The following is a 25536-nucleotide window of genomic DNA, read 5'->3' as shown; positions in this document are numbered from 1 at the left end:
GGCCACCTCGGGGGATCCAGATCAGCCCAAAGCTTTGTCTTTCAAGAAATGAACCCCAAAGGAATGGCACCAAATGAACTCCTGAAGCCTAAGTGCAAAAGCACTCTGACCTGCAAGAGCACAGAGGTGCCTCAGGGAAGTCCTCCCCTCACACATCTTAATGGGTTTCCTCAAGTGGCCTTTCTGGGATCCATCCATGGTGAATGGAGAAACATGGCCACCCCCTGAGGAAAGCCTTAAGAGGTTCTTAACTCTTCAGTTAGTTACTAGTGGCAATAAGCAGTGTGTAGGGAGGTGAGAGAGAGTGGAGGGAAGTCAGCAAGAAGCAGGGGGATGGGTCAGGGCTTTAACAAATCCTTACAAGCAGGACTGAGCCCAGCAATGGAGAGCAGTTGATGTCTGTAGGTGGAGGAGGAGTAGGTGTCCCTTGGAGTGTGGCTGCAGACCCTGGATAAACCTGAGGTTCTCTGAGAAGTTTCCCACATGGGAACATGCCTCAGCATGGCACATGGGGAATGCCCACTGCTGGGAGTGCACCTGTGTGTGTGTGCGTGTGTGTGTTCATGTGTGTGCAAGTGCATGTGTGTGTGCAGATGTGTCTGCGTGCATGTGTGCGTGTGTGTGCATTTGTGTTCATGTGTGTGCGTGTGTGTACTTGCACGTGTGCGTGTGTGTGCGTGTGTGCGTGTGCGCGTGTTCATCTCTGTGCGTGTGTGCGTGTGTGTACATTCATGTGTGTGTGTGATGTGTGTGTGCATATGTGTGCACGTGCGTGGGTTTGTGCATGTGTTTGCATGTATGCATGTGCATGGGTGTGTGCGTGTGTGCGTCTGTGTGGCCGCACGTTCAAGTGTGTGCATGTGATGCAAGTGTGTGCACACGTTCAAGAGTGCGTGTGTGCTCCTGTGTGCGCGCCCGGGTGTATGTGCATGCGTGTGTGTGCGTGCATGTGTGTGCATGTATGTGTGTGTGTTTGTGTGCATGCATGCGTGTGTGTGCACGTGCACGTGTGAGTGTGCGCGTGTGCGCATGTGTATACGCGTGTGCGTGTGGGGGTGTGTGTGCATGTGTGTGTGCGTGTGTGTGCACGCGCCGCGGGGGGTGCATGTGGGTTGTGGCGTCTGCAGAACCCCAGCCACATCGGCTGCCGTATTTCAGCGTCAACCAAAACCAGCCTCAATGACAGGGAACGAGGGCGAGTGATGCGACAATGCGGAGGAACAACCTTGACCCCCAAAGCACACACCCCGCTGTGCACACACAGCGTAGCCGATGTGCCTGTCACCCTGGTTGGCGTACACACAGTTCTTATGGCTTTGGTTGGAGAAGCCTCACTGCTTGTCGATGGGGTTGGAGTAACAGCAGTGTGTGTCACTGATGTTGGAGAGGCTGCAGTGCTTGTGGCTAGGGTTGACATAACCACTGCATATGTTGCAGGCTTAGGAGTAGTGGCAGTGCTCCTTCCCGGAGTTGGAGTAGCTGCAGAGCAGTAAAATGGTGGTGGAGTAGCTGCAGTGCTTCTGCCTGGGTCTGAATTAGCCACAGTTCATGTTGATGGGCTTGTAGTAGCAACAGTGCCTGTCCTTGGCATTCCAACGGCTGATGTGTCTGTCGCAGTACTTGTGGGTTGGGTTGGAGAAACGTCACTGCTTGTCAATGGGGCTGGAGTAGCCGCAGTGGTGGCTGGTGCTGAAGTAGCTGAAGTGCTTGTTGCCGGGGTCAGAATACCTGCAGTGCATGTCGCTGGAGTTGTAGTAGCCACAGCGCCTGTCCTTGGTGTTGAAGTAACTGATGTACCTGTCGCCATGGTTGGAGTAGACACAGTTCTTATGGCTGGGGTTGGAGAAGCCCCACTGCTTGTCAATGGGGTTGGAGTAGCAGCAGTGTGTGTCTCAGATACTGGAGTAGCCACATTGCTGTGGCTGGCACTGATGTAGCTGTAGTGCTTTTTGCAGTGGTTGGAGTAGCTGCAATGTTTATGACTGTTGTTGGTATGTAGTAGTTGCAGTGCTTGTGGCTGGTGTTGGAGCAGCTGCAGTGCTTTCTGCCATGATTGGAATACCTGCAGTGCATGTCACTGGAGTTGTAGTAGCCACAGGACCTGTCCTTGGTGTTGGAGTAGCTGATGTGCCTGCCACCCTGGTTGGAGTAGATACACTTATGGCTTGGATTGGAGAAGCCACACTGCTTGTTGTTGGGGTTGGAATAACAGTGGTGTGTGTCACTGGCATTGGAGAGGCTGCAGTGCTTGTGGCTGGCACTGGAGTAGCTGCAGTGCTTGTGGCTGGGGTTGACATAGCCACTGTATACATTGCAGGCCTTGGAGTTGCAGCAGTGCTCCTTCCCAACCTTGAAGTAGCTGCAGAGCACCAAACTGGTGGTGAAGTAGCTGTGGTGCTTGTGGCTGGGATTGGATTATAGCCACAGTTCATGTAGATGGGGTTGTAGTAGCCACAGTGCCTGTCTTTGGCATTTGAGTGGCTGATGTGTCTGTCGTGGTAATTGGAGTACCCCCAGTGCTTGTGGCTTCAGGTGGAGAAACCTCACTGCTTGTTAATGAGGTTGGAGTAGCTGCAAGTGTCTGTCTCAGATACTGGAGTAGCCACATTGCTGTGGCTGGCACTGAAGTAGCTCTCTGCTTGTTGCAGTAGTTGGAATAGCTGCAATGTTTATGCCTGTTGTTTGTATTGTAGCAGCTGCAGCGCCTGTCACTGGGGTTATAGAAGCCGCAGAGTTTGGGTCTAGGGTTGTAGTAGCTGTTGTGGTTTTTGCTGTGGTTGGAATACCAGCAGTGCCTGTCGCTGTGGTTGGAATAGCCCCAGTGCTTGTGGCTGGTGTTGGAATAGCTGCATTGTCTATTGTTCTGCCATCACATCATGTCTCTGCTCCTCTGGCTTCCTGTGCTGCTCCTCACTGCAGAGCATTAGAGACTGAATCAGCCTTGCTTAGGGTAAGCACTACTGAGCAACAACTAAACCATTGGTGTGTTACCAGTGTTATCTTCATACTAAAGCCCACCCTCAGCACTGCCCCAGCTACAGGGAGGAGAATGAACTCTCGTGAGGTGTCCTTCTGATACCTAATGCCGTCCAAAGACCCCAGAAACCAAGCCCTGCAACCCCCCCAAAAACTGCACCGGTCCCCAGAGAACACCCAATCCCCCAATAAACACCCAACCTTACAGAACTCCAAAACCCCCAAAACCCCCAAAGCCACCAACTCTCTGCAAAAACCGCAAAGCCCCCCAAAAACCCCAAACCCCCCAAACACCACGCACCCCCCAAAAAGCACCCCCCACTTACTTGCCCGGCTGCTGGCTCAGGCTGTGCTGCTGGAGGGTGGCTGTCTCCTGGGGCAGGAGGATCTTTGCAGCCAAGGGTGGTTGAAGATGTCCTCCAGGGATGGTCTGTCACAAGCGCGCATGGACAAGCACCACCTGATGAGGTGCTGGCATTCTGGGGAGAACCCAGGAACCGCTGCTCAGTCGCAGGAGGCTCCTGCCCACCTTGTGCCACCGTCCGCAGGGCCCAGGCCTGGGTGTGCTCAGAGCCGCACACGAACCTCCCGCTCCATGATCCGTTTTGGAGGAGAGCAGGATGGCAGGACATGTGCCACCTCCTCCAGCTGACCAAGGCAGATCAGCTGCCACCCCCCAAATCTCATTCTCCCCCTGCTGCCGCGAAGCCGGGTACCCACTGGCAGAGATCTGGCGCCGGAAGAAGAGCTGCCTGCGGACGATGTCCTTGCAGCGCCAGAAGGGCACGACCCCTCAGACCATCTCATACAGCAGCACACCCAGGGACCAGATCGCTGCCGGACGGCCGTGGTAGCAGGGGCAGTGGAACCACTCCGGTGGGTAGTACACAGGTGTTCCTACAGGAGGATACAGGCGCAGCTCATCAGGCGGATGCCGCCTGTTCCCGGATCCTCGCCCGAGCATCCCTGGGGATGTGGGGGATGCACCGGTGGGCCCAAGGATGAGAGACACACCCAATGTGACCCACCACCCCAGCCCAGCACGTGACTTCTGTTCACCAACTGCCTGGTACTGGGATCACCCTCGGCTGTGGGCTCACCGCTAAATTTGGTGTACACCGTGTCCCTGAGGAGGGTGCTGCAGCCGAAGTCAGTGAGCTTGACTTCTCCTGTGCGCAGGTTGAGAATGATGTTTTTGGGCTTGATGTCTCGGTGCAGGACACCGCAGCCGTGGCAGTGCCGCACAGCCACCAGCACCTGCATGAAAATGCCCCGCGCCAGATCCTCGGGCAAGACTCTCCACTCTTTGATGAAGCCAGAGAGATCCTGCGATGGGTCTGAACGCTCCAGCACCAACAGGAAGCAGTCGGGCAGCTCAAACCAATCGAGGAGCTGGATGATGGCACTGCAGCCGGAGCGCACCTTCCTCATCATTGCTATCTCCATTGGAATGCTAGTGCCACTGGGCTGCAGGGGGACCACGATGCTGTCAGTGGGGCTGATGCTGCACCGGGGGTCCTGTGCCTCCTTGCCTGGGATGCTCTGATGCCTCCCTGCCTGGCCCCACTGTTCCCAGGTGCCTCTCCTCGTCCCGGGGATGCTCTGGTGCCCCCCTGCCCAACCTCACCAGTACTGGGCACCCCCTGCCCGGGATGCTCCGCATCCCCCGGTGACTCCATGCCTACTCCCCTCGCGCTGTCTCGGTTTCCGCCCTCCGGCCCTACCGCCCGCCCTGCCCCGCGCTGTCCCAGTGGCCCCGCGCACTCACCCGCTCGCCCCATGAGGAGATGCGCTCCCGAGCCACCCGTTTGATCGCCACCTGCAAGCCAAGGGCAGCGTTGGGCTGAGCTGGCCCCCGCCGCGCCGCCTCCCCGCCCCGCCGCCGGCCCCGCCACTTACCGGGACGCCGTCGGACAGGCGGACCCCCGAGTAGACCGAGCCGAAGCCGCGTCTCTCCAGCAGCGGTCCCACACGATAAAGCCGCTCCAGGGGCTGCTTCTCCTTCCCCGCGTGCCGGACGCGGCCGCTGCTGCTGCGCGCGGGGCCCCCGCCGGCCCTACTGGCTGCTCCGGGCCGAGCGGAGCCGGGTCGTTACCGGCCTTCCCCGGCTGCGGCTCCGCAGCGTGCCGCTCCCCGCCGGTCCCGGAGCGCAGGTAGGCCGATGGGTCAATCCGCGTGAGCAGCACCACGGGCACCTTGCCCGACCGCACTCCCGGTGCCGGGGCCGGCACCCCCGCAGCCGCACCGCGCACCGGGGGCTCGGGGGTCGCAGCGGCCGGGCGGCTCAGCGCCGCCACTGCCAGTATCGGGAGAGCACAGCGGTGCGGCGAGCCCCGGCGGGACGGCCGGGAGGAGGGCCCGGGGGCTGGCGGGAGGCGGGGAGCACCATCGCGGGGACCGGCGGTGGGAGGGCTCCGACTCGCCGAGAGCTGCCGCCGCCGGACCTGTTGCTGCTGCTGCTGCCGCTGCTGCTGCCGCAACGGCTCTGCTCCCGCGTGCCCCGGGCGCCCGCTGCCACCGGACGGAGCGGCCGGCGGCGGGGGGGGCTCGCGGCCGCGGGAGCCCGTGGAACGGCGGAGCGGGCCCTGCCCAGCCCCACGAGCGGGCTCGTGCGCCCCCGCCCGGCCGCAGCATCCCCGCGGCCGAACCGCGGCGGTGGGACCGCGGCGCTCTCCGTCCGAGCCCTCCGCGGGGAGCCTGTTCCTCACTCGATTGCTTTTCCCTGCGGCCTCGCCGCGTCTCGGCGGTGCCCAGACCCCGTTCCACCCGCTCTCCCACCTCCGCCGTTATTCATCGCGGGCAACCCCCCCCACCCGGTGGAGGGCTGGATCCAGCCTTCCCCGTGCTGCTCTCGGGGGCTGATCCTGGGTAACGCAGCTCGGGGAGCGTTTGGGGGACCTGCAGAATCAGTCTCGCTGGGAGACAAACCGCTGGGCCCCGCAGAAGCCACGCTGTGCCTCCGTGCACCCTGCACGTTTGCAGCATCCTTCATCCCACAATCCTGCAATAAAGGGATGGCTCCATCCATCAAGTGCTTCCTTTTATTTCAATCTGCATGGAAAACAAACAAAGAAGATTCCTGCGTTCCCTACACTCTGCTCTATTAACTGTGAACACAAATCCCGCTGGCTCAACACTCGGTCCCATGGCCAGACCCGACAGCACGGACAGCCGGGGCCAGCTCCCCCCACCCCAGCACCAGACAAGACCCCCCTGGAGGAAAGCAACCCTCAGCTGCAGATTGAGAATCTGCTCATGGCACGGAAATGGCAGCGACCAGAACTACGGCCATGGAATACCCCTTTGGCTAGTTCGGGTCCAGTGTTCTGTTCTGCTTTCTTCCAGCTTCTTGTGCCCCTCCTCACTGCAGAGCATGAGAGAGTGAAAAGTGCTTGCTCAGGGTAAGTGCTACTGAGCAACAACTAAACCATCGGTGTGTTACCAGTGTAATTCCCAGCATAAAGCCAGAACACAGCACTGCACCAGGGAAGAGAGTTAATTCTATTCCAGACAAAACCAGGACAGATACCTAAATGAGCAGTTTGTACCTTAAAATGAGGGTTTGGAGCCCCAAAATGAGTCTTTCAACTGCAGAATTTGAAATGCCTGCTTGGATCCTAAACATGACATCCTGGAATCTGGAAAGGAGACTTTGTAAACTGAACCTGAGCCTTTGGACCCAGCAAATGAGGCTTTAGACGCGTTTCTCTGCTGAGAGACAGAGTTTGGTCTCAACATCAGCTTTTCTTAGAACCGTAAAATCATTTAGGTTGGAAAAGACCCTTAAGAACATCAAGTCCACCATTAACCTATCACTAGGAAGTCCACACGTTGACCGTGTCCCTAATCTCTATGACTTTTAAATACCTTCAGGGATGGTGACCCAACCACCTCTGTGGGCAGCCTGTTTCTTGTCCCATCATTAGCCAGGAGAGGCAGACCAGGACAGGCAGGGATCTCCTTTACTCCTGCTGAAGGAGGGGATTCAGCCTGGTTAGTTGAGGCATCTCATGCTGGGATTGTAGCCCTGGGGCTGGAAGGGGACTCAGCTCCCTCCCATGAACACCACAAACCCACAGGAGGTCTCACTTCCTCAGAATGTGAAAATGTACCAATATGTAGATGATGGCTTAATCAGAGGAGATTGCCCCAAAGAACTGCAGCAACAGCAGTGTGACAAGCACTACATGGTGCAGAAATCCAAGTTTCACCTAAGGAATGTCAGAAACCAAGTAGAAACCAGTAGAATCGGGGGGTACTTGGTGGATAGCAGCAGTGCAGTGATTCCTCCAGACACCTTCAGACAAACAGAACAACAGCAGATGCCCCAGTCTAGGAAGGAATTTCAACAGCTTATGGGTCCTCCAGGATATTGGAGGAAACATGGACCTGGATTCTCTATCATTGCTCGCCCACTATAATCACTGTTACAAAAGGGAAAGCCGTGGAAATGGAATCCAGAACATGAGGAAGCAGGAAATACCTTAATACAGGAATTAAAACCATAACAGTCACTGGGGCCCGTACACCCCCACCACTCTCTCATAGTAGAATGGGGTTTTGCTGAACACGGCTTTTACTGTGACCTATTCAAACTGGCCCTGACGGACCAAAAAGAACTTTAATGTTCAACTCGCCCCTTCCAAAGACCCTGGGCCAAGATATTCTGAGTGGGAAAAGGGACTCTTGTCTTTACTCCCAGTAGTAAAACAGAGAACCTTGACCAAGAACAACCAGCACAAAGCAGAGATCCATTCAATTTACTTGACAATATCCCAAAGGGAACTGCTCCTCAGGATGGAGTTGCACAAACCCACTGTCAGAAAATGGCATGCCTACCTACAAGGGGTTGCAGAGGAAGTGAAATTAACTGAAGGACAGACTAAAGTTTCCAAACTACTCCAGATGCCTCTAAATGCAGAGCCATCAGCGTTACAACAACCTTTCAAACCCTCACCAGGTTTAGAAGCACCTCCCTTCACCAAGGGAACTCCAATAGAAAATATCTGCTTCACAGATGCCTCAGCAAAAAGGATCATAGAATCATAGAATCAACCTGGTTTGAAAAGACCTTTAAGATCATCAAGTCCAACCTTTCCCTCGGGACTGCCAAGGCCACCACTAACCCATGTCATTGAGGGCCTTGGCTACATGGTGTATGAACCCTTCCACCACTGCCCTGGGCAGCCTGTTCCAATACCTGAGCACCCTTTGGGGAAGAAATTGTTCCTAATCTCCATCAAAACCTCCCCTGGTGCAGCTTGAGGCCGATTCCTCTTGTCCTATTGCTTGTAACTTGGGAGCAGAGACCAGCCCCCTCCTGGCTCCATCCTCCTGTCAGGCAGTTGTAGAGAGCGATAAGGTCCCCCCTGAGCCTTCTCTTCTCCAGACTAAACCCCCCCAGGGCCCTCAGCCATTCCTTATCAAAGCTCCAGGCCCTGCACCCTCTCCGTTGCCCTTCTCTGGCCCCGCTCCAGCACCTCAATGTCTCTCTTGCAGTGAGGGGCCCAGAACTGAACACAGGATTCGAGGTGCAGCCTCACCGGTGCCCAGTGCAAGGGGACAGTCACTGTGGTCCACAGACTTTGTGTCAGTGGGGGTGTCTCTCATTGTGTTTAAGCAAAATAAATGATCCTGCAGCAACTTCTCTGTGATATGTCCTCACGTGAAGGGGAATGAAATCAACTTTCTGGCTGCTCCAGCTCTGGGATGGCTGCTCTGCGCCTGGAGCAGGAAGAGCTCTTGAAGACGCCAAGGGCCAGGGCTGTTGTGCTGGTGCGGGGAGATGGGATGGCATGGGGGGGCTGCAGAGCTCTCAGGGAGTCCTGGGGAGGAGAGCAGGGGACACAGGTGTCCCGGCAGGGGACTCACCTGCACTGGCACAGGCTGGGGCTGCCTGGCTGGGATCAGCCCATGGCAAAGGTCTGGGTGGGCAGGAGCTGGACAGGAGGCAGCGTGTGCCCTGGCAGCAAGGGAGGACAGCAGCATCCCGGGCTGTACGACCAGCAGCACGGCAGGAGAATCATAGAATTATAGAATCAACCAGATTGGAAAAGATCTTTAAGATCATCAAGTCCAACCATTACCCCAGCACTGCCACCACTAACCCATGTCACTGAGGACCTTGGCTACACGGTGTGTGAACCCTTCCAGGGACGGTGACTCCACCACTGCCCTTGGCAGCCTGTTCCAATACCTGAGAACTCTTTGGAGAAGGAATTGTTCCTCATCTCCATCTAAACCTCCCCTGATGCAGCTTGAGGCCATTTCATCTTGTCCTGTCCCTTGTTGCTTGGGAGCGGACGCCAGCCCCCTCCTGGCTCCATTCTCCTGTCAGGCAGTTATAGAGAGCAACAAGGTCCCCCCGAACCTTCTCTTCTCCAGACTAAACCCCCCCAGGTCCCTCAGCCATTCCTCATCACACTTGTGCTCCAGGCCCTGCACCAGCTCTGGTGCCCTTCTCTGACCCTGCTGCAGCACCTCAATGTCTCTCTTGCAGTGAGGGGCCCAGAACTGAACACAGGATTCGAGGTGCAGCTTCACCGGTGCCCAGTGCAGGGGGACAGTCACTGCCCTGGCCCTGCTGCCACACTGGTGCTGACACAGGCCAGGATGCTGGTGGCTTCTTGGCTGCCTGGGCACAAGCTGCTCATGTTCAGCTCCGTCAAGCAGCACCCCCAGCTCCTTTCCCATGAGCTGTTTCCGGCCGCTCTGCCCCAAGCCTGGAGCGTTGCAGGGGGTTGTTGTGGCCCAAGTGCGGGACCCGGCACTTTGCCTTATTGAACCTCATCCCACTGGCCACAGCCCATGGATCCAGCCTGTCCAGATCCCTCTGCAGAGCTTCCCACCCTCCAGCAGATCAACACTCCCACCGGACCTGATGTCATCTGCAAATTTACACATCCCAGTATGGAGCAGTATGGACCAGTATGCAGCAGTACAGACCAATATAGGCCACTATGGCCCCCGGTACTGCTGGGGTTTCAATATCCCAGTGCTCCCAGTACCTGCCACGGCTCTTCTCACTTGCAGCCGTGCTCAACTCCCAATCTCTTCCAGTGCTCCCACTACCTGCTGCAGGTGCTCTCAGTCCCTCTTAGTCCTTCCCAGTCCCCCCCAGTGCTCCCAGTACCTGCCGCAGGGCGGGGAGCAGCTTTTTTGGGGCACCCCCAGTTGGGGGCAGGGGTGTTTGGTGGGGCCCCTCCAGGATTTTGGGTCCCCGGGTTCAGTTGAGAGGGGCCCAGGATGTTGGGGGGTGTAGTCCACTTTTGGGCTGCCCCAGGCCCCCCATTTGGGGGTCCTGCCTGCTCTTGTGGTGCTTCAAGGAGATTTGGTGGTTACCCAGTATTTTGGGGGACACCACGATTGCTTTGGGTGGCTCCAGGGCCCTTGGGGGGGGCAGCGTGGTTTTGGGGTGCCCCTTTATTGGCAGGTCCATCCCCTCTGACCCCCTGAATTCACTACTGAACCCCTGTGAGTCTGGGGGGCACTTTGGGAGTGCCAGTGCTATTCTGGGGAGCCCACAGCAATTTTGGGGTCCCCCCAGTGGATTTGGGATCCCAGAACATTTTGGGGGACCGCAGTGCAGGTGCTGGGGGGACCCCACTTTTCAGGCACCCCTTTTTCAGGGGGCTCCTGGCTGCTGCGTTGAGCTGGGGCGTCGTTGGAGCTGTGGGGTTTGGGTTTGGGGGGATTTGAGGCTCCCCGGTGGGATTTCGGGGTGCAGGGGGGCTGGGTTCGGGGGTGCCAGGTTTTGGGGTGCCACCTGGCTGCCAGGCACTTGTACAGAGCCAAGAGCCTCTTGAGGTGCTGCTTGTGCAGCTCCTTCGGTCCCGGAGCTGCTGCTGCAGCAGCTTCACGTCGGCCTCGTGGTGCCGCAGCTCCCGCAGCAACTGTGGGGACACCTCTGCGGGGGGTGTGTGCAGGGCCCAAAGCTCCCCGGGGGCAGGAATTTGGGGGACCCCCCATGTTCTTCAGTGGAGGTACCTTTGTCCCTTGGCACCCTGAGCCTCACTGGATGCCCCGTGTTTCCCCATGGCAGTAAGTGGGGGGATTTTGAGGGTTCAGAGGAAGATTTGGGGGTTCAGGGGAGGTTTTGGGGTTTGGGGAGGTCCCCAAGACTCCCTGGGGGATGCAGGGATTTGGGGGACCCCCCATCTCCTGAAAATGGAGGGTATATCAGTCCCAAGGCACCCAAGTCTCACTGGATGCCCCATGTGGTCCCTTTGTGTTAAATGGGGGGAATTTGGGGGCTCATGGGAGATTTCAGGGTTCATGGGGGTCTCCAAAATTCCCCATAGGGGACACGGTAATTTGGGAGACCCCCCCATATTCCACAAAATGGTGGCATACATCCATCCTAGGGCACCCCGAGTCTTTCCTTCGGGAAAAGGAAGGATGGGAAGCCCCATCTTCCCCCAGGGTGGAGATGTGTTACAGGAAGAGAACTTGGGGGTTCAGAGGGGATTTGGAGGTTCAGGGGGGATTCTGGGGTTCAGGAATCTTTCCAAAACTCCCCAGAGGGATGCAGGATTTGGAGCATCCCTCCATGTCCCGAAAATAGAGGTACATCTGTCCCAGGGCACCCTGAATCTCTTTTTAGTGCCCCATGTTGGCCCATGGCAGTAAATAGGGGGAATTTGGGAGTTGATGGGGGGAGTCCCCAAACTCGGGGGGCGGGGATCAAGCCTAGGCTTTACCAGAGACCATTGGGTCCCCTCCTGCCTTCCGCAATGCCCGGTGGGCTTCCTCGGGCATTGCCGGAGCCAGGCAGGTCCCCTTGTGCTGAGCTCCCAGTGACAGCACCAGCAGCTGCACTGCCCAGGGGCTGCTCCTGCCCTCACACCTTCTCAGCACCTCTCACACCAGCAGCTCCTGCACACACAAGGCTCCTGCTTCGCCCCCAGCACCTCTGCAGCCAGAGCTGAGCTCCAAGCACATGAACAAGCCCAGGGCCTCCTCCTCACCTCTCCCCTGCTCCTCCAGCTGGGATGGCACCAGCACATCTCCTGACAGCTTCTCCTCCCTTTAGAGCACGCACCCACAACGTGTTTCAAGCAAACACTAAAGTAGGATTGAAAAGTCAAAGAACACGTACCTGGATGCGCAGGGCAGCCAGGGGAGATGCAGCCTCCCCAGGGAGGGGTCTCCTCTGCACTGGTTCCTGCAGGGCTCTCGCTCCTTAAATAGCCCACGCTCACCGGGGGGGCCCCCGTCACAATGGGCATCTCCACAGCGACCGCCACGGCTTTGTGATGGCGGCAGCATCGTGCCCATGGCCACTGGGCACCCAGGGGTGCTCCGGGAGTCGCTGCAGGGGGACCAGCCTCTGCCCAGCCGGCTCAGGGAGGTCCCTCACGGGCTGCTCTTCCTCAGTGCCTTTCGTCTGGAGGTGGAGCATGCGAGGGGTCACAGCTCAACCTGGGCAATGAACAGGGCGTCACGTCCACCTATGAGAAGTGGAGAGTGACCGACATTCGCACATCAGAGAATCATGGAATCCCAGACTGGTTTGGGGTGGAAGGGACATTAAAGCTCATCCAGTTCCAACCTCCTGCCATGGGCAGGGACACCTTCCACTAGAGCAGGTTGCTCCAAGCCCCTGTGTCCAACCTGGCCTTGAACACTGCCAGGGATGGGGCAGCCACAGCTTCTCTGGGTAAGTGTCTGTGCCAACGGCCCAACACTATGATAGTAAAGAATTTCTTCCTAATGACTAATCTAAATCTGCCCTCTTTCACTTTAAAGCCTTTCCCCCTTGTCCTGTCACTACAGGCCCTTGTAAAAAGTCCCTCTCCAGCTTTCTTGTAAGCACCCTTTAGGTATTAGAAGACTGTTATAAGGTCTCCCCTTAAGGAGCCTTCTCTTCTCCAGGCTGAACCAGCCCAGCTCTCTCAGCCTGGCTCCAGAGCAGAGCTGCTCCAGCCCTTGCAGCATCTCCGTGCTCTCCTCTGGACTCGCTCCAGCAGCTCCACATCCCTCTTGTGCTGTTGCCCCAGAGCTGGATCAGGACTGCCTCTGCCCAGCTGCCAAACGAGGTCAAGTGCCGCTAATCAAAGAGATTTATTGCTTACTTATCTAAACAAAGTAGTTATTTACTGCAGTATGAAAACAGCGATAGGAGGGGGGGGAGAAAATAGAAAAGAAGGAAATCTGGCAAGCAGTCGGGATAGAGCTGCAGCAAGAGATAGTCACCCCATGGATCCAGCGGCATCCCGCTGGTCTGTAGTCTCCCTGTACTTTGGTGGTGGGGGTTCTACTCGCCGTTGGATCACACAGTCTTTTATAGGGTCTTAGTGCATTCCTGCGCATGCTCTCAGTCCTGGCACGCTGGTCCCGAGGGGCGCACGCGGGGTGCATGCCAACACTGCCTGATCATTTGCTGTGGGCTGCACATGCCTTGGGAGGTTGGGGCTCACCCATGCCCAGGCACATCCTCCACAGCGATGTGCCTGCCTTGACCTTGGTCGAGACTGGTTTCGGGTGGCTGCTTGCTCATGATCTGTTCACAGCAGCTGAGCTTGGCTCAATTGTACATCTCACAGTGAGCTCACCAGGATTGTGAACAAGCTTTGAGACAGTCAGCTTAAAATATGGTCTCCCACAGCACCCCGTGGCTCAAAGATTGTTGTGTCTTCGTCCATGGTGGTTCAAAAAGGAGGGAAAATAGTTAATAATGGAAAAAAGCATCATCTATACAATCTTTACAACTGAGGTATTAGGTTTAGGCCTGTTCTGCTAACAGGCAGGGTACACCACAAAACGGCCACAAGCTACAGATTATTAAACAAGCACACTAATGCAAATCAGGTATATATACAGTAAATAAGTAGAATAAAGCAAATCAGATATATACATATAAGCAAAGTACAGAGGAAAATGAGCAATGAATCAAATCATTACTGCATAGAGAGAACAGAGATTAAGAAGAAATACATCACCAATTTGGGTGACATGGGTTAGTGTGTGGTGTCCCTGCCCATGGCAGGGGGGTGGAACTAGATGATCTTAAGGTCCTTTCCAACCCTAACTATTCTATGATTCTATGAATCACCACCGAGTCATCCTCCAGGCCCACACTTCAGCTGGGAAGCCCCGTTGCAGCCGATTCCAGCAGTCACAGGTAATTGGGAAAGTTCCTACACGGTGCATCCACCCATAGGTGAGGCCTCAGATTCGGCTACAAGAGCGTCCTGCTTTCATACCCTTAGAAACACAACCAGCTTTATGCCAGCTCTGTCACTGTTTACTCGTGGGGCCGTGCAGTTTCTCATCTTCTCAGTGTTGGCTGCATCGAGAGCATTGGCCAGGCGCCCCAGCGTGCCCAAGTGGGAAGCTCATAGAACAGCTGCACCCTTGTGTTTTCCTGCCTCTTTCTGACAAACAGTCAGAAAGACTGTCACCATGAACATACACATATATACTCTACCCAATACACTGTGACACAAACATGCTGTGTTATGTCTCTCAGTCATGAGAGGGAATCAACTCCCAGCTAGGTTCCCATCTGTTACACAGAGTCCCAGCCAAATCCAAGCAGAGTAGCTGTATGCACGTAGAGGAAGTCGCAAACGGAGAGAAGAAAAATAATGGAAAAGAATATTTTATTTTCACAAAATAATGGAAAACAACAAAAATTCTCTTCCTGATGTAGACACTCAAGTTTGCTACTGCAGTTGAAAATTTGAACACAAACAAACCTCCCTTGGAGCCAAGACTCCCCATTTTCTAAGAGCCTTCTGAGCTTTCACAATGGCACACACAATCCTGACTTCCACAGGAGGAACTCAAAGGTACGCTTCTCTTTAGCTGCACATTTGTGATGGAAGATCTGTGGGAGTACTGGGCTTGAATATCCCATGAGGGAGGGAATCTCTGCTTTTGTAACATAGGGACACAGGGCTATGACTTCAGTTTTCCAGAGAAAAGAATGTTGTGCTTTGATTTGATTAACCCTAGTGCAATTGATGGAAGAAGCCTTAGCGTCTGTGTTTCAGGCAGCTTGCTTTCACAAGTCACACAGTGTTTATGCTGAAGATTTCCTGTGCCACACGCCTCACAAATTACTTTGCCCTTTTAAACAGAGAAAGAATACATTTCACTTAGTATCTGAAAAATATGAACAACACTAATAAGAAGAGGACTTGATCTTACAAAGTGCTGTGGTTATTCAGCCCTGCAGATAGAAGAGATCCTTCAAGTCTGTGCTGTGGGCTTCAGGTTTTAGTTAGGCCATAGTGCCTGCTCATCACAAACCCATGGATCTTGGTGACAATTCATTTTAAAGTATAGTATAGTTCCCTCAGGAGATCCAGCATCAATACCTCCACATGTTTGTATAGACTAGTGTCAGTTTGCTTAGTCACTGCACTCACACAAAACAGAAAGTCCAGTATCTGCAAGGAAAACGATTCTTACCCCTCTGAGGGTGCCCCAGCACAGGCACTATTAACAAGTGAGATTCCACCAGAGCTGAGAATAATGAGTCTGCTGTTTTGATGGTGGCCACCAAATAGTTCAAGACTGCCTGTGCACCTGCATCAGGACTGCCAGAAAACATCCAATGTGGGGCAGTGTCTATAATCTACCAATTGTGGACATGCAGTATCAGTTGGCTCTTTCTCACACCCTTTCCCCTGACTGGGGGGGTTGAGGATGGCCCCTACCTGGGTCCCCATACCCTTGGGGAGGGAGTATTCTATAGGGTACATTTTGTCTAGTTAAGCCCACCAGCACTTTTAGATCACTGACTAATACTGCGCTTGAGCATCTTGGGCACCTCTCCGCTGCCCCAGTCCTGCCAGCCCATCTGTGCTAAGCACTCACAATCAAATGAGGGAAGCAGAGTAACGAGCACGTATTTAATAAACTTGAAATGCTCAGAAATACTAAGGCCATAAATGATAGAATCAGAGAATATCTTCCTACTGAACACAAGTGCACGTGTTCCTGTCTTTCACACTGCTACCTCCTGTGCTCTTCAAGATGCCTTCCTGAGCTTACCTGGTTTACCTTTAAAGCTTATTTCTATTCAAGTTGGTTTGAATCCTACTAACCCTTCAAGCTCTCATCATGTAATTAGAGAAACCCAAGCTGGATCAAACTATTTTTCATGAAGTCATCTGTTAGAAAAATGCATGCCAGCAGGTAAATTGCTGTTTTGTTAGATTTATTCTCAATTACCTTTACGCAGATGTTGGTTTGGGGCTGCAGCTGTGGAGCTATTGCTGACTCACATCCAGTGCAAGAGGGTGTATTCACTGGCAGGAGGTGTCTGCATTCAAGACATGGTGCCATCTGAAGAAAAAGCCACATCACATCATGTCATTAAGGTTATCAGGAGGTTTTCAGTATTTTCCTGCTTAGAGTCTACAGCAGCAAAGTCACTAGAAACATAGCAACTGACAGCCACAGCTGCTGGTACTGATCCTTACAGATCAAAGGCTATTGAGAAAATATGGAGGCAACTGGAAAGAGTGACTTTACTGACAACTAAAAATATGCCAGAAAGCTACTAAGTTAGTTTTCAGTAGAATTAAAAAGCTGCTCTCAATTGTAGGAGTTGAAATCCTCCTAATTATGAACCTAATCTAAAGAGGTGGTGAATATTCTCAGTCATCACTTGAAACTACAGCATTACCCCAGACAAGACATCTTTCTGATGATACAGGGGAAAAAATGACACCACTGACTTGTTAGATCAGGTTATTATCTCTTGGGAAGAGCTTAGAGGAGACAGTTACAGGCATCACTGTAAAACCTTGGTGCTCTTACATATATGCCCACACCTGCCCCTGTTGAAGGTTTCAGGCATGATGGATCTTCTACAGCTAGGACATAAGCAGTAGTTACTAACTAACTGCACTAGTTAGCACTGGAACAAGATGCATATGCAGGTCCTGAAGATGCGGTGGTGGTTGTTGCAGGATGAAGAGGAACCTGAATTTGGTAATGTTTCCTGACACTGGCGAATAAAACACAATTTACTTTTCCATTCTTACCCTTACTAACATATACGGCGCTTGAAGGACCCTATGGTTCATTTTGCCCATCATTTAAGAATTCCATCCAGTGCTAAAGGTATTGAACAAAATCACAGAATCATAGAATCCCAGACTGGTTTGGGCTGGGGGGGACCTTAGAGCTCATCCAGTTCCAACCCCCTGCCACGGGCAGGGACACCTTCCACTAGAGCAGGTTGCTCCAAGCCCCTGTGTCCAACCTGGCCTTGAACACTGCCAGGGATGGGGCAGCCACAGCTTCTCTGGGCACCCTGTGCCAGTGTCCCACCACCCTCACAGGGAAGAACTTCTTTCTAAGATCTAGTCCCAATCTCCCCTCTGGCAGGTTAAAGCCATTCACCCTTGTCCTGTCCCTACAGGCCCTTGTCCAAAGCCCCTCTCCAGGTTTCTTGTAGCCCCTTTAGGCTCTGGGAGCTGCTCTAAGGTCTCCTTGGAGCCTTCTCTTCTCCAGGCTGAACCAGCCCAGCTCTCTCAGCCTCGGATGTTTATCTCCTGGGCTGTGGGTAAAGGCCAATGATCCACAGAGGACGTGGATGAGAAGCTAATAAAATTTACTATACTTTCACGCACTGTTTTTTGCAGTCAAAGCAAAATGCAACAGCTTAAGAGACTCATCTTGGAAGCAATCAAGACTGCTACCAGGTATGAAACAACTCATATGTCAGTAGTATTCTTTGAATGCATAAAATTAAGTGCAAGTAGAGTTGGTGCATCAAAACATGTTGGTAAATTTTCTAAGTTCCTTAATGAAATGCACCCTCATAAAAATCATCATGAAACGCAAACAAAAGTCTCGAGGCTCAAAGTTGCACATGAACACGTAAGAGAAGTCTTTACCTGGATTCAAAGCTCTTATTCAGACCTGATTTCATTTCTAGAAGAGGATTTGTGTCTACTTTATGCTTAGCCTTCTCTGGAAGAGGGATTCCAAGTGGGATGACCTGAGGAACTGGGACAGAGCCAGCCGCCACTTTCTCCACAGTGCTCTTTAGAGAAGAAAAACAAAAAGGCAGACAATAATTCTTCCGAACAGAAGAATGCATTGAGAGATACGGTCTTTTCATGTGATTCCTGTCTTCATTTGTTTCTCTTAAAAGAGAGAACACCAGAGTCTTTAAAGTGTTACTCCTCATTCCATGATTTTCACATTTAAAAGGAGCAAGGTCCTAACAACCATCCCAATTCCAACTTACTCTCCTGTTGCAGAACTGTGAACAAAGCTCGAGATGAGCACTGTTGCTTTCATTTCACTTTGACCTTCCTTGCTCAAGTCTGGCTCCCATGTGTTCCAGGGAAACACCTTTAGCATCATACATCAATGCTACATGGTAGGAGTGAGTAACAGGGAAGTCTCTCCACCCTAATGGCACATTGGAGCCAGCCTCTTGTTTCATTGCAGCCATCTGAATAGATACAAGATGTCCTGCAAAGGGCTAAAGCAAGACAGCCATTGCTTAAGCTTATCTCAGCTTCTGTATGCATTAAGAATATACCTATCAAACAGGTGCCAAACATGATTTCTCATAATTTACATAGTCATTATCATGTCACACAATTCAAGAATGACAAATTGCATTTGGATACAATAACATTTTACAATACACAAAGATGTGCTCCAGATCTTGGGAACTGATACTCAAGGCCAGGAAACATGTCTGCACTGGAAGTAGTTCGTTCTGCAACCAACCCTTTAATCCTCCAGACACATCTCTTACACCAGTCATCAACGCAGACAGTACTGATTCAGCACGGGAGGGGTTCCTTAGTCCGTGCTCTGCCTGGGGCTGTGCTGAGATAAGGCACAGCGTTGCCTGCAGGTGCCCATCTCCTTGCCTGGGTTGCCCAAAACAGTGCTTAAGGACTGTGGCAGTTCTCAGCCAAACTCTCTTGGGCTGCACACAGCAGCACGGGGCACACAAGGTGGGTGGATCAGATCTTGACCTGATGCGAAGGGGCAGCGAGTATCTTTCCTCAGGGACCCGCCTGCTCCTGGCACCCCTGCACCAAAAGCACAGGACCTCGGTTCAGCCTCCTGAGAGCCCAGCCCTGGGGGGACACAATGGTCCTGCCGCCATCCCCAGCATGCCCAGCCCCTGCCCCAGCGTGGGCTCCATCCCTGCCTGCACTTACCCTGCTGGCTCAGGCCCCGCTGCCCGTCCCCTCCTGGCACAGCCCAGCCCACCTCCCCCCACTGCATCCCTGCTCTACCCCCTGCCCATCCCGCTCCATCCCGTCCCACAGCCCTGACCCCCCCACTGCAGCCCTGCTCCCGACCCCCTGCCACCCGGCTCCATCCCAACCCACAGCCCTGCCCTTCCCGCTCAATCCCTGCCACAGCCCTGCTCACCCGCTCCTGCCCGGCTCCTTCCGGCTCCATCCCGCTCGATCCCGGCTCCGTCCCGCTCGATCCCGGCTCCGTCCCGGTTCCATCCTGGTTCGATCCCGGCTCCTTCCGGCTCCATCCTGCTCGATGCCGGTTCGCTGCCGGCTCCATCCCGGCCTCTTCCCTCCACACCCCCCCGCTCTCCCGCTCCCACACACGCCGCGCCCCGCCCCTTCCCGCCCTGCCCTCCGTGGCGCCGGCTCTGCCGTCATCCCCCCGCGCCGGGCGGTGTCATGGCGGCGGTGCAGGCGGAGGGGAAGGCAGAGGCGAAGGTTCCTGCCAAGAAACACCAAGGGCTGGAACTCACCCGCGTCTGCCCCGGGAGCAGGGTCAGGCCCCACATCTCTGCTCCTGCCAGCGCTGCCCAGCCCTGCAGCCACTGGATGGTGCCATCAGAGCGCTCCACACCCCGCAGCACGGGCTGGGCCATTGGACGGGGGCAATAGAAGAGACAGACACCAACGGAAAGAATGATCGTATTTTACTATTAATATTAAGGTAATGTAAAAACAAAATTACATATTGGATAAAACAATTAGCTTGCTACGCTCTAGGTTTAAGCAACGAACAGAATAAGCAAGGTAATGCACTTAATCATTGCTATAAGAGAAAGAGAATAGTGATTAAGAAAAAGATACATCCCCAATTGCTTAAATACGTTCCCATCATCTAGATCCGCAGTCGCTGGGGAGCCCCTGTTGCAGCGAGGATTTGGGGAACCTCTCCCAGCAACTGGGAAGTTCTACACGGTGTGTCCACCTGTAGATGAGGTCTCCAAAGTCGCTGCAAGAGGGTCCAGCTTTTGTAGACCCAAATCAGCAAGTCAGAATGACTTGCATATTCTGTTGTGCAGAAACATCTGGTGGCACAGCCCCCGACCAACCAAGACCAGGGCTTGGCCAGAGCCCGGGGCGCAGTTGATGGGTTTCCTAAAATACCTTGCAGACAGTTGCACAGAATCCTCGCAAGAGTCGTCAGACTTACAGTGTCCATTCTGGTATTAAAACAGCTAGCATAGGCGGTTTGTTGAGCCTATCTATAAGGTTTATCTATCTCAAAACGTCAGCATCAGCAGTTTATCGTTCTGTCTTAGCATTATGTCAACTAGCACAAAGGGCATTGATCACTGTACAGGATTCATCTATAAGTCAACTGTGGCTTGGGCCTGTAGTTCAGGCCCACGTGGCACCACGACTCACCCGAAAGTGGCAACACAGGAGCCGGTGGGCCAGGCGAGGATGATGGAGGTGCTGTCCTCATCGCTGCCATCCTCCTCTTGCTCTTCTCAAACCAGTCTCTCCAGACAGGAAGGATGGAATGGTGTGTGGTGTTGGATTGCTGCATGCTGAAGCCAGTTCTGATTCCATCACCGCAGCACTTGTCCAGTTTGATCCAAGTCCATTCTTCATGAATGTGGTGATCAAGGGAGTCAGGTTCAGATCCTCAAATGCAGAGCAGTGGGGGTAGGTGCTACAAGGTGTCCCGCGCAGTGATGGGTGTTCAGCCACCATGGAAGCGATCACATTCAGTGTGCACTGAGCAAGGCACTCATGTCATAGATGTTGGGGATGGTGTCCTCATTGTTCCCCAGCCCTGCCACCACTGCTGGCTCCTTGGGGGCAGCTGCCCTCCACAGTGTTCTCAGACAGCTCAGGGAGAGCACTGAGCAAAGCACTCATATCATAGACATCAGGGACAGTGTCCTCATTGTTCCCCACTGCCACCGCTGGCTGCCTTGGGCAGCTGCCCTCCACCACGGACTTGGACAGGTCAGGGAGAGCATAGAGCAAGGCAGACAAATCATAGACACCAGAGATGATGTCCTCATTGTCTGCCTGCCCTGCCACCACTCTTGGCACCTTGCGGTAGCTGCCCTCCACCACGTTCTCAGGCACATCAGGGAGAGCACTGAGTAAGGCACTCATATCATAGATGTTGGTGATGTTGTCCTCATTGTTCCCCAGCCCTGCCACTGCTGCTGGCTCCTTGGTGCAGCTGCCCGCCACCACGTTCTCAGGCACATCAGGGAGAGCACTGAGCAAGGCGCTCATATCATAGATGTTGATGGAGATGCTGTTCTGATTGTTCCCCAGCCCTGCCACTGCTGCTGGCTCCTTGCGGCAGTTGCCCTCCACCACAGACTTGGACAGGTCAGGGAGAGCATAGAGCAAGGCAGACAAATCATAGACACCAGAGATGGTGTCCTCATTGTCTGCCTGCCCTGCCACCGCTGCTGGCTCCTTGCGGCAGCCGCCCTCCACTGCGTTCTTGGACAGGTCAGGGAGCGCATTGAGTAAGTCAGTCAAATCATAGACGTCAGGGGCGGTGTCCTCACTGTTCTCCAGCCCCGCCGCTGCTGCTGGCTCCCTGGGGAGCTGCTGGACCTGGGCAGGCTCAGCGGAGGCCGGCAGCCCCGGGACAGAGGGCAGCACACAGGCACGCACAGGAGGCAGCATGGCCGGAGCGGTGAAGCTCACGCTGGTCACCTCTGATGCCAGGGGCAGCTGGAGAGGGAGCCTCTCTGTTGGGAGAAGCAGAGAGGTGATGGGGTGGGAGCTGGGCAGGCAGAGCGGGCTGGGGGTTACCTGGAGGGCAGGAGCCCCAGGAGGAGCGGGAGCTGCTGCTGTACCTGCCATGGCTGTGGGTCAGTGTCGGTTGGGCGGGGGCCAACTGCCCCCTCCCTCGGGTTCCACCCCAACGTTCCACCAGTCGTGGCTGCTTCAGCAGCCTCGCGGGGCTTTGGTTTGTCAGACACAGCAACTGCCCCTCGCAATGCTTTCGTGCCCTGCTGAGGATTTCCTGTCCTAAACGATGGCTTCCCATGCCCACGAAGGTTTCCCATCCCAGCTGTGGTTTTTGGGGAGGTGTATTTCGTGTCCAAGGGGAAGGCATGGGGCCAGCAATGCTGATGTGCATGTTTCCCAATCTTCCCCAGTGGTGGAAGTGGGAAGGGGGCTTGTGGCACTTTTGAGTTGTTTTTTCCTCCCCCCTCTCAGGAGACTGATCCTCCCAGGATGGCAACTTTGCTGCCTCTCGTCACCCTGTCACTGGTGTTTGGGACCCTGGTTGGAGGGACCCACAGGGCTTTTTATGAAACTTCTCTTCCCCCTTACTATTAGATAAACCAGTCTTTCAAGTATTAACATGTCTTTTATTTATATATGTGTGTATATATATATATGTATGTACACTGTAATGTGATGAGGTAGTAGATTTTTACTGGAAGCTTCAGCCCAGCCCTGGAACTAGGACTTTTCTTTATGGTGTCTTAGAGCTGTCTGTGAAGGAGAAGAGGTATTGCAGCACGACAGAAATAATGGCAGAATCCCAGCCCCTCCAGCATGTCTTTGAACCCCTCCCACTGTCCCGCACACCATGAATCAGTATCTGTTGCAGGACTGGCTCCAGGGACATCTGGATCAATAGACAAGAGCAGGACTGCAGCAGAAATAGCATTAGCGCCTGGCAGAGTTTGACTAGGACTAGTAGTTGGTAGTGAGGGTGCTAGTGCTTAGGCCAAGTGACTAGCACTAGTACGTGACCGTTTGAAGGGTATGAGAGCCCTGTGTAAAACCACATTTGGGGTTCCCCAGTGTGTCTGGGACACCCTTGTAATTCTCTACTTTGCATCCCAGCCTCTCGCCGCAGGGGGCACGGGCCACTTGCGGATCGTGGTGGCAGTTTCGCAAGCCAGACGGGACACAGCCGACTCGCCTGAGCCGGCGTCTCCCCAGAATCTGGGCCCCGATGATCCGCACTGCCGGCTGGTGGGTGAGTTCGCCTCCAGATACTCTGCTCTCAGGGCAGCAGGAACAACATCTCCATGAAGGTTTCATACAACCCTAAGATAATACTGCAGAAGAATTGGGGAAAAACAAACCAAAACAAAATATCCCCAACAAAACTAAAACCCCCGGGAGGTGCTGATCTCTTCTCCCTGGGATCCAGGGACAGGAGACCTGGGAGTCAGGGGAGGTCACACTTAATAGAAGGAAGCATTTCTTCACAGAGAGGGTGTTGAGAGAGTGGCACAGGCTTCCTAGAGAGGTGGTTGATGCCCCAATCCTGTCGGTGTTGAAGAGGCATTTGGCCAATGCTTTAACTTTTGGTCAGCCCTGAATTAGTCAGGCAGTTGGAATAGATGGTTGTTGTAGGTCCCTTCCCAAGGAACTATTCTATTCTATTCTATTATATTATATTATATTATATTATATTCTATGCTATGCTATGCTATTCTGTGCTGTGCTATGCTATGCTGTACTGTGCTGTGCTGTGCTGTGCTATGCTATGCTGTGCTGTGCTGTGCAGTCCTATGCCATGCCGTGCCATGCCATGCTATGCTATGCTATGCTATGCTGAGTTATGCAATGCAGTGGGATGCTATGCTGTCCTATGCTGCACTATGCTATGCTGTGATGTGCTGTGCTGCTGTGCTACAGCACATGTTCTTGTCCTCAACATAAAAAGTACATGAAACTTTGGAGCAACTCCAGAGGAGGGTCATGAGGATGATAAGGAGGCTGGAGCACCTACTGTATGAAGAAAGGCTGAGAAAGTTGAGGCTGTTCAGCCTGGAGAAGAGAAGCTGTGTGGAGACCTCATAGCAGCCTTCCAGTATCTGAAGGGGGCTACAAGGATGCTGGGGAGGGACTCTTCATTGGGGACTGTAGTGGTAGGACAAGGGGTAACGGGTTCAAACTTAAACAGAGGAAGTTTAGGTTAGATATAAGGAAGAAGTTCTTGACTGTGAGGGTGGTGAGGCGCTGGAATGGGTTGCCCAAGGAAGTTGTGAATGCTCCATCCCCAGTGGTGTTCAAGGCCAGGTTGGACAGAGCCTTGGGCGACATGGTTTAGTGTGAGGTGTCCCTGCCCATGGCAGGGGGGTTGGAAGCAGATGATCTTAAGGTCCTTTCCAAACCTAACTGTTCTATGATTCTATGATTCTAACATGATTCGATGATTCTATGAGTTTTTTCTCTTAGCTGAGTTTCATCTTTTCACCATCATGTCCTACGACCGCTACGTGGCCATCTGCAAGCCCCTGCACTACGGGACCCTCCTGGGCAGCAGAGCTTGTGCCCACATGGCAGCAGCTGCCTGGGGCACTGGGTTTCTCAATGCTCTGCTGCACACAGCCAATACCTTTTCACTACCCCTCTGCTGAGGCAATGCTGTGGAGCAGTTCTTCTGTGAAATCCCCCAGCTCCTCAAGCTCTCCTGCTCACATTCCTACCTCAGGGAAGTTGGGCTTCTTGTGGCTGGTTTCTGTTTAGCACTTGGCTGTTTTGTTTTCATTGTGGGGTCCTATGTGCAGATCTTCAGGGCCGTGCTGAGGATCCCCTCTGAGCAGGGACGCCACAAAGCCTTTTCCACGTGCCTCCCCCACCTGGCCGTGGTCTCTCTGTTTATCAGCACTGGCATCTTTGCCTACCTGAAGCCCCCCTCCATGTCCTCCCCATCCCTGGACCTGCCCCTAGCAGTGCTGTACTCGGTGGTGCCTCCAGCAGTGAACCCCCTCATCTACAGCCTGAGGAACCAGGACCTCAAGGATGCTATGAGGAAGCTTGTGACTGGGTGTGTTTCAGCAGCCATACACTGCCTGCTTTCCTCTGCAAAGGGCTCCCAGTGTAGGTCATGACAGGCCACGTCTGTCTTTGCTGCTTTACATTTGTTTTTCTATTTAAATTTACGATGTTCTTGTCTTCATAGAAATGTCACTTTTCATTCCCTTCTACTTCAGTATCCATCCAGCTTGTCTGACCCACAGACTTTGTGTCAGTGGGGGTCTCACAATTTAAGCACAATAAATGATCGTGCAGCAACTTCTTCTCTGTGATATGTCCTCACATGGCAGGAATGAAGGGGAATGAAATCAGCTTTCTGGCTGCTCCAGCTCTGGGATGGCTGCTCTGTGCCTGGAGCAGGAAGAGCTCTTGAGGAGCCCAAGGGCCAGGGCTGTTGTGCTGGTGTGGGGAGATGGGATGGCATGGGGGGGCTGCAGAGCTCTCTCTCAGGGTGTCCTGGGGAGGAGAGCAGGGGACACAGGTGTCCCTGCAGGGGACTCACCTGCACTGGCACAGGCTGGGGCTGCCTGGCTGGGAGCAGCCCATGGCAAAGGTCTGGGTGGGCAGGAGCTGCACAGGAGGCAGCGTGTGC

At 54.0% G+C, this 25536-nt stretch overlaps 1 protein-coding gene, 1 long non-coding RNA gene and 1 pseudogene across 3 annotated transcripts; 1 reads left to right on the top strand and 2 right to left on the bottom strand.

The window, feature by feature from the left end:
• Positions 1–2827: 2827 nt before the first annotated feature.
• LOC115615360 (serine/threonine-protein kinase pim-2-like) lies at positions 2828–11733 on the bottom strand. Its single transcript, XM_030503447.1, is given in 9 exon segments — positions 2828–2913; positions 3303–3455; positions 3697–3873; positions 4077–4443; positions 4745–4795; positions 4876–5070; positions 5073–5698; positions 10763–10882; positions 11676–11733. Coding segments are annotated over 8 exon segments (1731 nt in total). The 3' UTR covers positions 2828–2913; positions 3303–3318.
• Positions 11734–14562: 2829 nt separating this feature from the next.
• Positions 14563–18787, bottom strand: LOC115615154. 2 transcript variants are annotated; one of them, XR_003993968.1, is made up of 4 exons: positions 18191–18787; positions 17835–17983; positions 16159–16939; positions 14563–15371 (listed from the first exon to the last, which is right to left on the bottom strand). It is a non-coding gene; the product is annotated as an uncharacterized LOC115615154 (long non-coding RNA). The 2 variants fall into 2 exon arrangements; XR_003993969.1 differs by lacking the exon at positions 14563–15371 and having other exon boundaries at positions 15877–16272.
• Positions 18788–24346: 5559 nt separating this feature from the next.
• Positions 24347–25140, top strand: LOC115615153 (annotated as a pseudogene).
• Positions 25141–25536: the final 396 nt, after the last annotated feature.

The sequence above is a fragment of the Strigops habroptila genome, chromosome 13 (genome assembly GCF_004027225.2).
Source record: "Strigops habroptila isolate Jane chromosome 13, bStrHab1.2.pri, whole genome shotgun sequence".
Classification (NCBI taxonomy): Eukaryota; Metazoa; Chordata; class Aves; order Psittaciformes; family Psittacidae; genus Strigops; species Strigops habroptila.
This window is presented reverse-complemented; position numbering and strand designations above follow the sequence as displayed.